This window comes from Euprymna scolopes, chromosome 15 (assembly GCF_053919585.1).
Source record: "Euprymna scolopes isolate OS-2025 chromosome 15, ASM5391958v1, whole genome shotgun sequence".
Lineage (NCBI taxonomy): Eukaryota > Metazoa > Mollusca > Cephalopoda > Sepiida > Sepiolidae > Euprymna > Euprymna scolopes.
In genome coordinates, this window is record NC_136496.1 from 97,202,467 (window position 1) to 97,216,671 (window position 14,205).

The following is a 14,205-nucleotide window of genomic DNA, read 5'->3' on the forward strand; positions in this document are numbered from 1 at the left end:
ATCCAGTATTTTATTTGAAAGAACAAAACTTTTGATGAAATGAAAGGAACATATGGTAATGATAACCCCATCATATGACCTTGTAAAATGCTTACATTGCGAATTCAGACATGGCCAGATCTGGTCACTGCCCCCTTTTTATCATTGATGAGGCATCTGTCAGCTAAGTTGAGCCTGCAATTTTGGAAAAGTGAGATGTGACTATTTATCAAATAGCTGAAGAGGCCAAGATTAGTACAGAGTCTGTGGAAACTATCATTCATGACCATATGTATATGCATAAGGTATCTGTCAAATGGATTCCCAAGTTGATAACACCTTTCCAGAAGTGAGAAGTGTTCGAGGATGAATTTGGAGATGTGCCAAGAACATAAGTCAAAGGTTTTCAAAAGACTGATTATACAGGATGAATCATTATGATTCAGAGACCAAATCTCAGTCAATGCAGTGGAAGGACTTGAAGTCACTCCCTCCAAATAAGGCAATGATGCAGCCCTTTGCTGGCAAGATTATGCTCAGTCTTCTGGGACGGAAGAGTGATGACAGATTTCTTGGCAAAAGTGTACCACAATTATAAGAGCTTATTATGCTTCACTGTTGAGCAAATTAAGAACAGCTATCATAATCAAGAGGCAGGGTAAGATCAACAACAGTATCCTCCTCCTGCAATGTTTCAGTCTACACTGCACATGTGACTAGATTAAAAGCATGGGCACGAGACTATGAGTGATGGGACAAATGCATAACTCTAAGTATTCCAATCTAGAGAAAGACTAATAACTATTTCAAGTTTCATTGCTCTATTGTTATGAGAAGTGTGTCAGGAACATTACTTATTGAATGTTCTTTGTATCCACTGTGCATGGTTATTTTGATTACTGTGTTTTTTTGTGGGTGGATGAGGGTGAAAGATATCTTGAAAAAAATATTTACGAGTAATATAGAATTGCTTTCTCTTTTTTTCTTTCTCTCTCTCTCTCTCTCTCACACACACACACACACACACACACACACACACACACACACACACACACACACTGATTGAAGAATTTTATAGCTCCAGTAGCAAAGGATGAAAATTTTTCTTTTCTTTTGTCAGTTTTGGTTAAAAGCTTCCACTTTATCTTAAAAACAATTATCCAAAATGAGACTTTTTTTTTTCATAAAATAATACACCTATGAAAAAAAAGAGGGGGAGATTAATAGTGAAATAAAAGTCCAAATAAGTCAAATACCTGTAACCTTGTAGGGTAGAGTTTGTATCACAGGCTGTAGGCTTTAAATTTTTCTTGGTATCTAGTAAAGATAAAAGTACAAGTCAATTGCAAAGATGAATTTAAAACACAAGTAAAAACAGGTTCTTTTAATAAATTGTCTCCTAAGAAAATTTTTGGTTCTTATTTAAAACTAGCAGTGGGCGTCTGGTGTTGCCCAATCGTAAAAAAAAAAAAAAAAAATTGTGACTGGGGAGGAGGGGTGCATCGTTTGGGTTCCATCAGCCAGACGCAAAACTGAAAGCAAAATTTTGTAAGCAAAAAAAGAAAAATAATAGCACGAATATTGAGCAACCAAAGTCTCTATCAAAAAATAATTAAATACCCATGAGCCCCAATCAAGCACAAAACAAAAAAAATATAGCTGCAGTAGCCAGGCTCGAATTTGTAATACTAAGAGGAAAAGGACGTGAAAAAAAGGAAACCGTTTAGTTGTCTCGCCCACGTCACTTGTGGCATTACAGGCGTTCGAAATAACATCTTTTATGTTTATGTCGATGTCATGAGGTCTTTGCAAAAATATCGTGGGAAAAAGTGACATTCTCCTTGTTTTGGCCAATTTTTGGATATTTGTCAGCCAAGAGACTGAGCTTTCAAACGATACTAACTCTGTTAGTGTTGGTCACGTGTATCAAAAATTTTTAGCGGACATATGCACAAACAGACAGGTGAGATTTATATAATAGATTAAACTTATTTTCAAAACAAAAATAAAGAAAAATATTTAAAACAAAAAAATTATTTAATGTACATACCTGTCAAAGAATAAAGATGTTATATGTATAAAAAAAAACAACTATTTTATCAATTTACATGACTTTTGGAATATGATATCTTCATTCCGTGATGTGTATGTACGCCATAAAGACTTTTCTGCATTTTATTTATTTATTTTTTTAAATAGGTTTAATTCTAAATAAACACCAGATTTTCTTTCAACAAGTATAATCATAAAAGGTGCAGTTGGAAATGTCAGTAAATGCAAAGCTTCAATAATGAATATATTTAAAAATTAACAAATTTTTTGTGATTGTTCACAGAAAATGTGAATTCGTTCACAAAACTCAATTTATTAAGTTTGTTTGTTTTTTTTGTTTTTTTTTAATTAATTCAATAAATAACAACAAATAATAGTTATTTAATAAATTATTTGTATTATTTGAATTACTGTCCTCATCTTGAATTTTTTTTACATTTTGGCTGATGTAACTTCCGACCTTAATCAAGTGCATCTTGTCAAACTCACAAATATTTCTGTTGAACTCATGAATCTGCCATAACTTGATAGAATTATTAATTAATTTGCAATTGTATTTTGAGTGTTGCCCGCATTAAGGATTGAATCTTCAACCTCCAGAAGAGTGTAACTTACAACTGAATGTTACCAAGTACTTTATCTGTCATGCCACGGGTCCTTGTTGCAATTCTAGTATGAATTTTGGGAACCTTAAACCTATTCTTGTTCTTAGATGTACAATCTTACCAGTTATCAATATACATCATTACTTATTACGACAGATTATTATATATTTATTGTGATTTTATCTATTAATAAATAAAATGATAGAAGAAGCCAAAGGAAACGACAAAGAAAAAGGCAAAAAAGAAAATTAAAAAAATTTTTTTTTTTTTTTATTACATTTTCACCCCAAACAAGGCACATTGCCACTATCAGGGGAAACATCTACTGGGGTACTATGTAGGGATTAGGGCAGCGAGATGTTGGTTCACGTTGCACTTGAACTTATGCATGTCAGTACAGTTGGGGAAGCAGTGACCTGGAATGGAATTCCAAAGTCTAGCAGTTCTGGGGAAGAAACTACTGGAGTAGAAAGATCTTTTACATCTAGGGATCTCTACAGTGTGGGGGTGGGATTTTGTAGCTTGTCGGGTCTGTCGAGGGTGTTCACGTCGTGGGGGCACAAGTGCTTGCAGTTCTTCAGAGCATTCACCATTATAATACTTGTAGAACAGGCAGAGGGATGCAACGTTTCGACGATGGGACAGAGGCTGAAGTTTTGATGCCAGTTTAGGGCCTATCAGATTTGCGACTCTCTTTTGAACCCTGTCAAGGAGCGAGAGACTAGTAGCCGATGCACCGGCCCAAATGTGACAGCAATACTCCATACATGGGCGAATAGTGGCCTTATAGAGGTACAGGATACTTTCGGGTGTTAGAAGTTTTCTAGCACGGTAGAGAGAGCCCACCTTCCTCGCAGCGGCCCTGGCAATGCCCTCGATGTAATTGTTCCAGCTCATGTTTCCTGTGAACGTTAGGCCAAGGAGCTTGAAAGACGTACTCTCAGCTAAAGAGTTGTTGGCCATTGCTATAGGTGGTAGAGAAGGTTTCTTGTAATCATTGAATGAAACCAGTTTTGTCTTGGTGGCATTGAACGTTACCATCCATTTTTGTCCCCATTCCACTACTGATTGGAGGTCATCCTCTAGTGTTTCTGCCATTACTTTAGATATATGTTCATTTGTTTTCCTGTCGTGCCTGCTATAGAGTGTGGTGTCATCAGCATATATACCCATCTCAGAGGCAATTTTGTCGGGGAGGTAATTTATGAATATCAGGAACAGCAGAGGACCAAGGATAGATCCCTGGGGCACTCCCGCATTTATATTATATTGTTTAGACGTACGACCGTCGAGGACAACCTGGATTTTTCTCTTATCTAAGAAGGATTTAATTATGTTAAGTATTCTACCAGTGATACCGTAAGATCTAATCTTCCTGAGGAGACCCTCATGCCATACCCTGTCAAAAGCCTTAGATATATCTAGAGCTACCGCTCTGCCCTCTCCCGCTTTGTCCAGTGAATGGTATATGCGTTCAGAGATTACAGTGAGGATGTCTGCCGTGGAACGGGCTTGTCTAAATCCATATTGATGGTCGGTCAGAAGTTTAGCATCTGTAAGGTGCTGGACTAGAGCATGGTTAATTAAGGTCTCAAATATTTTGGCAAAAAGTGGGAGGAGGCTAATAGGGCGATAATTTAATGGGTCAGTTCTTTCGCCAGAATTCTTGAATACTGGTACCACAGAAGCAGTTTTCCAACAGCTCGGAAAGCAAGATTCATTAAGGCATTTGTTGTAGAGTTTGGAGAGAACTGGAGCTACTTCGGCTGAGCACTTTTTTAATAGCACAGCTGGGATGAGGTCGGGTCCACATGCTTTGGAAGTGTCAAGGTTTTTTATGATAGCATGCACCTGAGCAGGGGTGATTTCCAGATCGTCTAGCGTGGCGTCTGTCCGCATAGGAAAGTCAGGTAGGGGGTGGTTTAGAGGGTCCAGTGTAGAGTTGGAGGCAAACCGACTGGCAAGCATGTTAGCCTTCTCGGTTGCTGAGCAAAGAACCTCGTGATTGTTGGTTAGTGGGGGAATTGTTGATTGCCCATTATTTACTACACTGTTGTAGATTTTCCAGAAGTCACGAGTTCCTAATTTTTGTGCTTCGATGCGTTTTTTAGTGGTTTCCGTAAATTCCCTCTTAGCTGTCGCTATTTCTTTCTTAACGTTACTTCTAGCTTCTATGTACTTTTGTCTGTTTGAACTGGACTTATGTCGGTTAAACCTGCGGAATGCATGCTGCCTTTGAGCAATGGCAGTTGCGCAAGTCGAAGTAAACCATTGGGGAGAGTGGGGCTTGCTATAGAATTTCCGCATGGGAACATGCACTTCGATTGCAGTTTTGAACCATTCAGTGGTCTCAGTTGCACACTGTTCAGCAGGAAGAGAAAAAGTATTTCCCCATGGGGCGTCTCTGATAAGATCTCTGATAGCTTCCCAGTCAGCCTTTTTATAATATCTCGTTGTTTTGAGCACTGGCTCTTCAGTTTTGGGTCTGGAGTTTAGGGCGATTTCAACCATTATTACCGTATGATCAGCGTTCCCAAGTGGGCTGTCGGCTTTCGTTACACAATCATCAGGAACTGTGGTCAAAAACAGATCTAATAGTGATGCGTGTTGCTCTTCCTGATCAGGGAAGCGGGTTGGGAAAGTAACAATTTGCGATAGGGAGTGAGATACAGAGAAGCTATGAGTTGCGCTGCCTGCTGCATCTGTATAAGTAGAGAATCCAAGCCAATTTTTGTGATGGACATTAAAGTCACCAAATACATGTACTTGGGCGCTAGTGTCGAAGGAGAGTGCTGTGTCTATGCTGTCAGATACTTTGTTTATTATGGTGCAGTCTTGGGTCGAGGGAGAGCGGTAGAGAAAGTAAAAGTAGCTAATGTTGTGTTGCATGATAAGTCTAAAGCACATAAAGGCTTGATCATCTGTTTCTAGGTTTGTTTCTCTAGTCAAGGGAAGGGTATTACGAATGTAAACTCCAAGTCCGTGCATATGTCTGTCAGAGTCCTTACGGCAGAGTGGGAGATATCCAGGCATGTTAAAGTAGTTAGAGGGGATGGAGGAGTGTAGGTTAGTCTCACTTAGTGCTAAGATATCCGGGGTATTTGTTAGGAGAAATGCTTCAACATCAGCTAAATTAGTTCTCAAAGAAGGCAAAGAAGGCAAAGAAGGCAACGAAGAAGAAGACAAAGAAGAAGAAGAAGACGAAAAAGAAGAAGAAGAAGGCTAAGAAGATGAAGGTAAAGAAGAAGATAATGATGATTATTTCAATCAAATTAAATTGGTTCCAAATTATTTCAATCCTTAAATAGGAGGAGATAGCACATCTTTCCCACATCTCAACACAATCTGAACCTAATAATTATACTGGTAGCCAATCACCAAGCATCAAAAATAATAAAATCACACAAAAACGCGTTAATACTCTGTAAAAACAGACAAGCCAAAAGCAAATGCACACTAACTCATTCATACAGTGAAAATATTATCTGTTTTACCAGGTCCAAAATCTGATCCACCATACATAAACCAATGGATGGACATTTCTTTTAAGGTATGCCTTGTCTCTGGCACCGGGAAATGTTCTGGAGACTTCAGAGCATCCGTTCTGCCCAAAGGTTGATAAAAATAGTTTTCTTTCAGTTGCAAGGGTTCTTTTGCATAGACCTTGATTTCTGGACAATTGTCTCGGGGCTGGAAAACAAAAGAATAAGGTTTAAGATTTTTTTTACTGTTTTTTTTCAATCGTTTTTTCTTATTCTTTTCATTTTAAATTAAAAAAAAAGAAAAGAAATTGGAAAATGTTCACTCTACCTCAACACCCATTCCAACATCATCCAAAATACAGTAATCTTCATCTATGCTCAATTCTGTATTCTCTTCGGACATTGTGCTGCTGAAAATGGACCGAGAACTTGACGAGGAGGACATGTCTATAGAGGGTGTCCTATCGTCATCCGTATTACTATTTGGGACTGCATACAATGGATGTTTCTCATCTTTAGGGGGCATAAAGTAAACCTCTGTTACAGGATTTTTGGTCCCAGAACTTCTCCTGGAACGTGAACCATGGTTTGCTAAAAAAAAAAAAAATAAATAAATTTTAAACATTAAATCTATTCTTTTAATATAACTAAACCAACAAAGTCTCCTGTTCTGCACACCTCTCCTTATTATTGTCCATATTTAATCTTCCTGGGGCATTCAGATCCAAGTCTATCCTTAAGACTCACATTGTAGTGGTTGATGTTTACTTATCAATATACAAAATCAAAACGCATAAACACGTTTGTATGCATATTGTCTGCGCATACACTATACTAAATAAATAATTATATTAAACAAATAATTATATTTTGGACCAATCAGAAAACTTTCTGAATTTATTTGAAATGGTCTTTCTGTGTGCTAACAGAACTCTTTTTTTTTTTTTTTTTTTTTTTTTTTTTACACAGTGATCACCACTTATCAAGGCCCGGAAGCCACTCAGGGATAAGGGTTATTGCAAGTACATTACGTTAGTGAGGAGATTTGCTGAAATGTTTACTTAAGGGGGCGGTTCATTAGGAATTTGTTAACATTGGACTTGAAGACAACCAAGTTGTAGTCCGGAGGGAAGCAGGCAGACGGAACAGAGTTCCACAGGCGTGCAGTTCTAAGAAAGAAGCTTTGTTCATGGAATCTGCGTTTTGATTTAGGTACGGATATAGAGTGGGGGAAATTTTTCACAGTGGATTCAGCTAGACGGGTGTTTTTCGTGAAAGATTGGCGAGGGGGGACCAGAGATTGGAGTTCAGACGAGCATCTGCCATGGAAATAACGATAAAACAAGGACAAGCTCGCAACGTCTCTTCTGTGGGAAAGAGGTTGCAGGGTAGAGAAAAGGGCATCCCCCACTAAGCCACGAAGTCTATTTTGTACTCTGTCAAAGCAGGATAGGCTGTTTTTAGCAGCTCCTGCCCAGATATGGCAACAGTATTCCATCCTTGGACGTACTTGGCTTTTATATAGATAGAGAATTGCATCCGTAGTGAGATATCTTCTGGAGCGGTAGAAGGATCCCACCATCTTTCCAGCGACCTTGGCAACAGACTTGATGTATGTGTTCCATTTCAGATCAGGAGTAAAGGTCAAACCCAGAAGCTTGTCAAAACACGGGGCCTCACCCAGATGAGAGCCATCCATCACAATTGATGCCAGATAGGGATCAGAGCGTTGATGATGTAAGGATAGCAGTTTGGTTTTGGATGCATTAAAGGTAACCAGCCACATCTTCCCCCACTGAACCACGCGCTCGAGATCAGAGGAGAGAGAATCAGAGAGAACTTTGTCATTTACAGCCTTTGATGTGTTGCCGTAGATGGTCGTGTCATCAGCATAGATGTCAACGAATGATTTAAGTATGTGTTTAGGGAGGTCATTGATGTAGATCAGGAAGAGAGTTGGGCCCAGGATTGACCCTTGAGGGACTCCAGCATTTATATTGCAGGCCTCCGATTTTTGTCCATCTACCACTACTCTTATGAGCCTATCGGAGAGAAATGATTTAATGATTGAGAAAACATTTCCAGTTATACCGTAGCTGGAAATCTTGTGAAGTAGACCCTTATGCCATACCTTGTCGAAGGCCTTTGATATGTCGAGAGCAATTGCCCTAGAAAGGAAGCCTTTGTCAAGAGATTCACTAATCCTGTGGGATATAACCGTCAGCACATCTGCGGTAGATCTTGCAGAGCGGAAACCATATTGTGTGTCACTAAGAAGGTTATTCCTGCTGAGGTGGTTGACTATTTCTCTATTTAATATGGATTCCAGCAACTTACTCATAACACACAGGAGACTTATTGGTCTGTATTGAGAGGGAGATGACTTATCACCTGAATTCTTAAATACAGGGCAAACTGATGAGGTTATCCAGGGAGTCGGAAAGCACTTCTCCTTAAGGCAGCGCTTAAATAGTTTCGTAAGTATGGGAGCAAGTTCTGGTTGAAGCTTTTTTAACACTATAATTGGGATGCCATCAGGCCAGTTGCTTTACTGGAATCTAGGTTCTTTATTAGCTTGGCGACCTCATGCACGGATATTTGTATGTTACCTAGCTTGTTCTGTGTTATAGGAGGAAATATGGGGAGTTGATGGCCTTCGTCGCATAGGGTAGAATTAGCTGCAAAGTTCTTTGCAAATAGTTTGGCCTTGTCTGACGCTGACGAGATGACCTCTGGCCCATTGATAATGGCTGGGATAGAACGCACACTTCTGTTCAGGATCCTATTTGTTATTTGCCAAAACTGGTGGGATCCAAGCCGCTGATCAGCTACCTTTAAAAGCATGATTTTTCTTCAATAAACCAGTAGAACCCAGCTGACTCGAGTCTATGGATTGGTATCACTGGCATCCCACTATGGGTGCTCATCCTTGCAACATTTCCTTAATTAATCTTATTATCTGTCAATCTGTTAATTCATTGAAATATTTCCAATCCTTCTGATTGAAATATTTTACTAATACAACAACAAAAGAATATTGACTCTTAAAAACAACTTTCAATTAATTATAATTTATTTAATTGAGCAGAGAAGTAATTTGAGTACAATTTTCTTGAAACCTGAAACTCACGGCTCTTTATTAATCGATCCAGACTTTCTCTAATGTCTCAGCTTATGAAACCCCCTTGTTTTTACAAGAACTCTAAAAATATTCACGAACATTCTATGTTTTTCTATTGCTGTAAACCTTTCATTTTAAACATATATAAGATATCTGTTTTGTGAACATATGCTTTCTTAACTCATTATTTTGTTTTGTTTACCGTATGACATGGTCTCATTTTTGTCACATTTGATTATAAAACCTGAAAAATCTTTTCACTGAAAATATTTCTATGAATCAGGCTCATTCCTAGAATACTTCCCTCCTTATAAACACCCTAAAGTAAAACCCCAAAACCGGCATGAACATATCCCTAAAAACCAATGACTTCCTCCTTAAAACTGGAGGACGAAACCACTATAACATTACACATCTGTTGTATCATTCTCACATAATTTCCCTCTACACAACATATTCTCAACACTCATTGGCCAGGTTTCACTTCTAAACCTCAAAACACACTATTAACAGATGTAACGCTCTGTTGATTAGTAATGGCATAATATCTGATCATGTTTATGCAGCCTTCTGTTGTCTCCAAAGTATATTGTGGTCTCAACAAGAGATAAAACCCTCAACAAAATTGGAAATGTTGATATTCACAATATAGCTGCACAATTGTGAAATCTCGACCCCCCCCCCCGGATGTATTGCCTTTGGTACATCTTATGCATACATTCCTCAGACACATATATATATATATATATATATGCACTGGACTTTTATATAAGCAATATTGCCTGAAGAGATCTCTAGTTATTTGTAACTGGCAGACCGAAACATGCTCATGAATGTGTAGTGACATATAAATCCTTATCTAAAGCAAATAAAAAGTATGTATTGCTGTATTTCGGTATTAAGAACTCTTGCATTAACCTTGTAAAAACTTCGTTGGTTGCTTCACCTCTGAAAAATATTAATCTGAAATATATATATATATATATATATATATATATATATATATATATATATATATATATATATAAAGCTGAACGTCTGTGTGTGTGTTTGGTCACGAATAGGCTCCTATATGGTTGACTATTATAGAAAACTGATCACATATAATGATAGAAGATGCATCGAGACACAAGAATGGGTATGTTTTATCTGGCAAAATGATGATTCATTAAAATTGTAGGGTCTGTGTACGCGCCTGGTCCACAAAGTATGGAAATAAAAAATTTAAAAAAACGTTTACAAGTTTTTTTGATATAGATGCACATAATAATATTTTGATAAGTATGTTTTAACTTAAATAGGGATGGTATAATAAAATTGTGGGGTCTGCGTTCACGCCTGGCCTCTATAGAATGGAAATAGACACAAACATTAATAAAGACTTTTCATATCTATCTGCATAAGTATACTTTGATAATTATGTTTTAGCTTGAAGAAATATGGTATAATAAAATTATGGGATCTTCGTTCGCACCTGACATCCATAGAATGGAAATATGTCACAAAGTTTAACAAGGTTTTTTAATATAGATCCACAGAATATTGTGATAAGTGTTTCAGCGTGAACAGGTATGGTATAATAAATTATGGGGGTTATCTATTTTATTTTTACTTTCATCATATTTTGCTTTGGTTTTGATACCCCCAAATTCGAAGCTATCTCTTTACAATCCTTCCTTTTCATAACCTATCATACTTTCATAAATCAGAGTCCATTTTCTGTAGACTGTTTTTGAACCCAGTCAACGATGGGTACTTTTGCTAGTATATATATATATATATATATATATATATATATATATATATATATATTACTTGTTTATTGTTATATAAACATGCTCACATCCCGCTGCTACAAACAGCCACTTGTTTCAATCAAACAACAGATATCATCAGGCAGCGACTTGACTATTCAAATGTTCATTGAATAATCTGATAATAGATTATTCAATGAACATTTGAATAGTCAAGTCGCTGCCTGATGATATCTGTTGTTTGATTGAAACAAGTGGCTGTTTGTAGCAGCGGGATGTAAGCATGTTTATATAACAATAAACAAGTATTATCAGCTCTTTTTATTCAGCACTATCTAACAACCTTGTTGAATTCACTAGTCCATTACTTTTGAATAATAAAAAAAAAAACCGAGTATACATATATATATATATATATATATATATATATATATATATATATATATATATTTACTGTACTTTGGGGTAATTGCACCAAGTCCAGGGTAATTGCACCAACTAGCTAAAAGTGCTCTTTTGGCAACCACGCTATAAAAAGCACTTTTTTTTTAGTTGGTACAATTACCACCGGATTTGGCACAATATATATACACCAAAGTATGGTATATATATATATATATAATTATTTACTATAATAATTAAATACCTACAGACACTAGTATTTCATCTTTTTGGGAATCTTCAATGCAGATGTCACAATTAAAACCAGTTGACAGACTCAAACCCGGCAATAAGAGCTACCTCTAGCTTGATTAACAAAGACTGTATCCAATCAGCTACCATTAACCGTGTGAAATAACATTGAATTTAAACATTTTTTTATTTTTAAATGTTCTTTACATCAGTCACAGAGATCTAATCATTATACCATGATCTATGCATAAGAGCTAAACTGACCGACAATTCAACTGAAAATGCTCAACGATAAGAAACGAGTTTCTTAAAGAGGCTGACATAATTATTTACTCTAATAATTAAATACCTACAGATATATATATATCTATAGTCTATAAGTCTATATATATATATATATATAAAGTACAAGGACTTAATAAAATATGTTGAAAAACACTTTAGCAAGAGTTAAAAACATTTATTTTTCGGAAAAGAAATAGGAGGCATATATATATATATATATATATATATATATATATATACATCACTCAATATTAATCTAGGATTTAATGGTTGAAAAGACCAGATGAATGCAAAATTCTTAATACTGAGTGCTTTTCAAACAGAGGATTTCCTATTATTATTGATTGACCCATGCATTCTACCAACATTCTCATTGTTATCGAACATTTAAACATCATTCAACCTCAATTTCTAACTTCTGAGGACATGCTGGGAATTACCAACACCATGACATGTAAGAAAAAAAAATATCTGTATTTCCTGAAAAAGAATATTTTTGTATTCAAAAATTTGAAAAAAAATTTCAATTTTATTTTAATGAATAGAAATGTTTATTAAAATCAATTTTACACTTGTCTGATCTTTTCAACTGTTAAATCTTAAATTCTTAATATCAAATGCTTTTCATACAGTGGATTTTCTATTATCTAATATATAAAAGATTATATGTCTATCTGTCTGTCTGTCTTCATATTTTCAAACTCTATCTCGTCCGAAACTAAAAGTCGCAGAGCAATGCTAGGGGTCTCAAATGATTGGATTTTTTATGGACAATTCTTTTATGGATCTTTAGCCAGTTAAAATTGCAAAAATCGTTACGCATTTTGTACATGCATCTTAGTTTATTCTTAATCTTTAATCAGTTCATATGCGTGTCACGGTACAGTTGTAACATCACCAGCTTTGAATGCTACAGTTTTGCTTTCGGTTTCAATTCTAGCTGATGGAACCCAAATACTTTTTTTTTTTACTTTTGAAATCACGACTATAATAATATATAAGAGATCTGGACGAATTAAAATATCATATTTAAGCATATTTTAAGACCGGGCCAAGCCGGGCGTCCCTCCCCTACTAGTATATATATATATATATATATATATATATATATATATATATATATATTATAAGGTAAAATTAAAAGCCAAGAACAATGCGAGATTTTTTTTTTATATAGAGTAAAATTAAATGCAAACAAAAGAAATAAAGTTCTTTTTTTTTGTTGTTTGTTTTTTCTTTTTCACACAAATTTTAACTCTAAACAACAGTAATTTTTTTTTTCTGTTGTATTCAATGGTGATATAAATCTCAATATATTTCAGACTTATTAGTCCATTTTCAAGAGAAGACGCTGTCTTCTCTTGAAAATGGACTAATAAGTCTGAAATATATTGAGATTTATATCACCATTGAATACAACAGAAAAAAAAAATTACTGTTGTTTAGAGTTAAAATTTGTGTGAAAAAGAAAAAACAAACAACAAAAAAAAGAACTTTATTTCTTTTGTTTGCATTTAATTTTACTCTATATAAAAAAAAAAATCTCGCATTGTTCTTGGCTTTTAATTTTACCTTATAATTTTCTTCAACAATGCTTCAAGCAAACTACAACCTACTTATCTATATATATATATATATATATATATATATATATATATATATATGAAATCAGATATTTTCAGCCAAAAAAAAAGCCCTTTTAAAAAACAAAATTTTTTTTATCTAAAAAATTTAATGTTTCATTAATTGTTAATACAAACGTGACATTTGTAAAAATAAAGTTTTATCAATAAACAAATATTCGCGTTTAAAGAAGAAAAGAAAAAACAGGTTGCATAAATAATCAATGTAGTTAGGTTTGATGAGGCATCAAATATGGAAAACCTAACCTCATCATCACCTCAAATCATGGCAACAGAAATAATTCAACTTCATTGATTTAACTTACACTTTACAGTATCTGGAACCGTAGATTCTTTCATTGCATCTTCCATCATATCATGGACTAATATTGTGGAATCTGTTCCTGTAGGATAATCATCAGCCATCATGGCAGCAATATCAGGATCTTCCTGCAAGCAACAAATGTTTCATTGACTTGTTATTAATATACTAGCAGAATTACTCAGCTTTGACCAGGTACTAAATGGTTAGAATTAAATATCATAAAGATTAAAATGAATTATTTAGATTAATTAAACCACTGTTCTCATGTAATGTTGTACAGCTTTCTAAGGATTTCAAATAATCTTCATGTAACATAATTGTTACATTTTAATGTAATCGTTACATTT

At 35.3% G+C, this 14,205-nt stretch overlaps 1 protein-coding gene across 1 annotated transcript in view; it reads right to left on the reverse strand.

Annotated features, from left to right (window-relative positions):
* The window catches only part of LOC145294017 (autophagy-related protein 2 homolog B-like), a 252,530-nt gene that overhangs the window by 26,413 nt on the left and 211,912 nt on the right, over window positions 1-14,205 (reverse strand). Inside the window, exons 30-33 of the mRNA XM_080140978.1 lie at window positions 13,860-13,983; window positions 6,447-6,709; window positions 6,131-6,326; window positions 1,236-1,296 (exon numbers count right to left, since the gene is read on the reverse strand). Coding sequence (XP_079997104.1) covers window positions 1,236-1,296; window positions 6,131-6,326; window positions 6,447-6,709; window positions 13,860-13,983 — 644 coding nt within the window. The remainder of the gene's footprint in view (window positions 1-1,235; window positions 1,297-6,130; window positions 6,327-6,446; window positions 6,710-13,859; window positions 13,984-14,205) is intronic.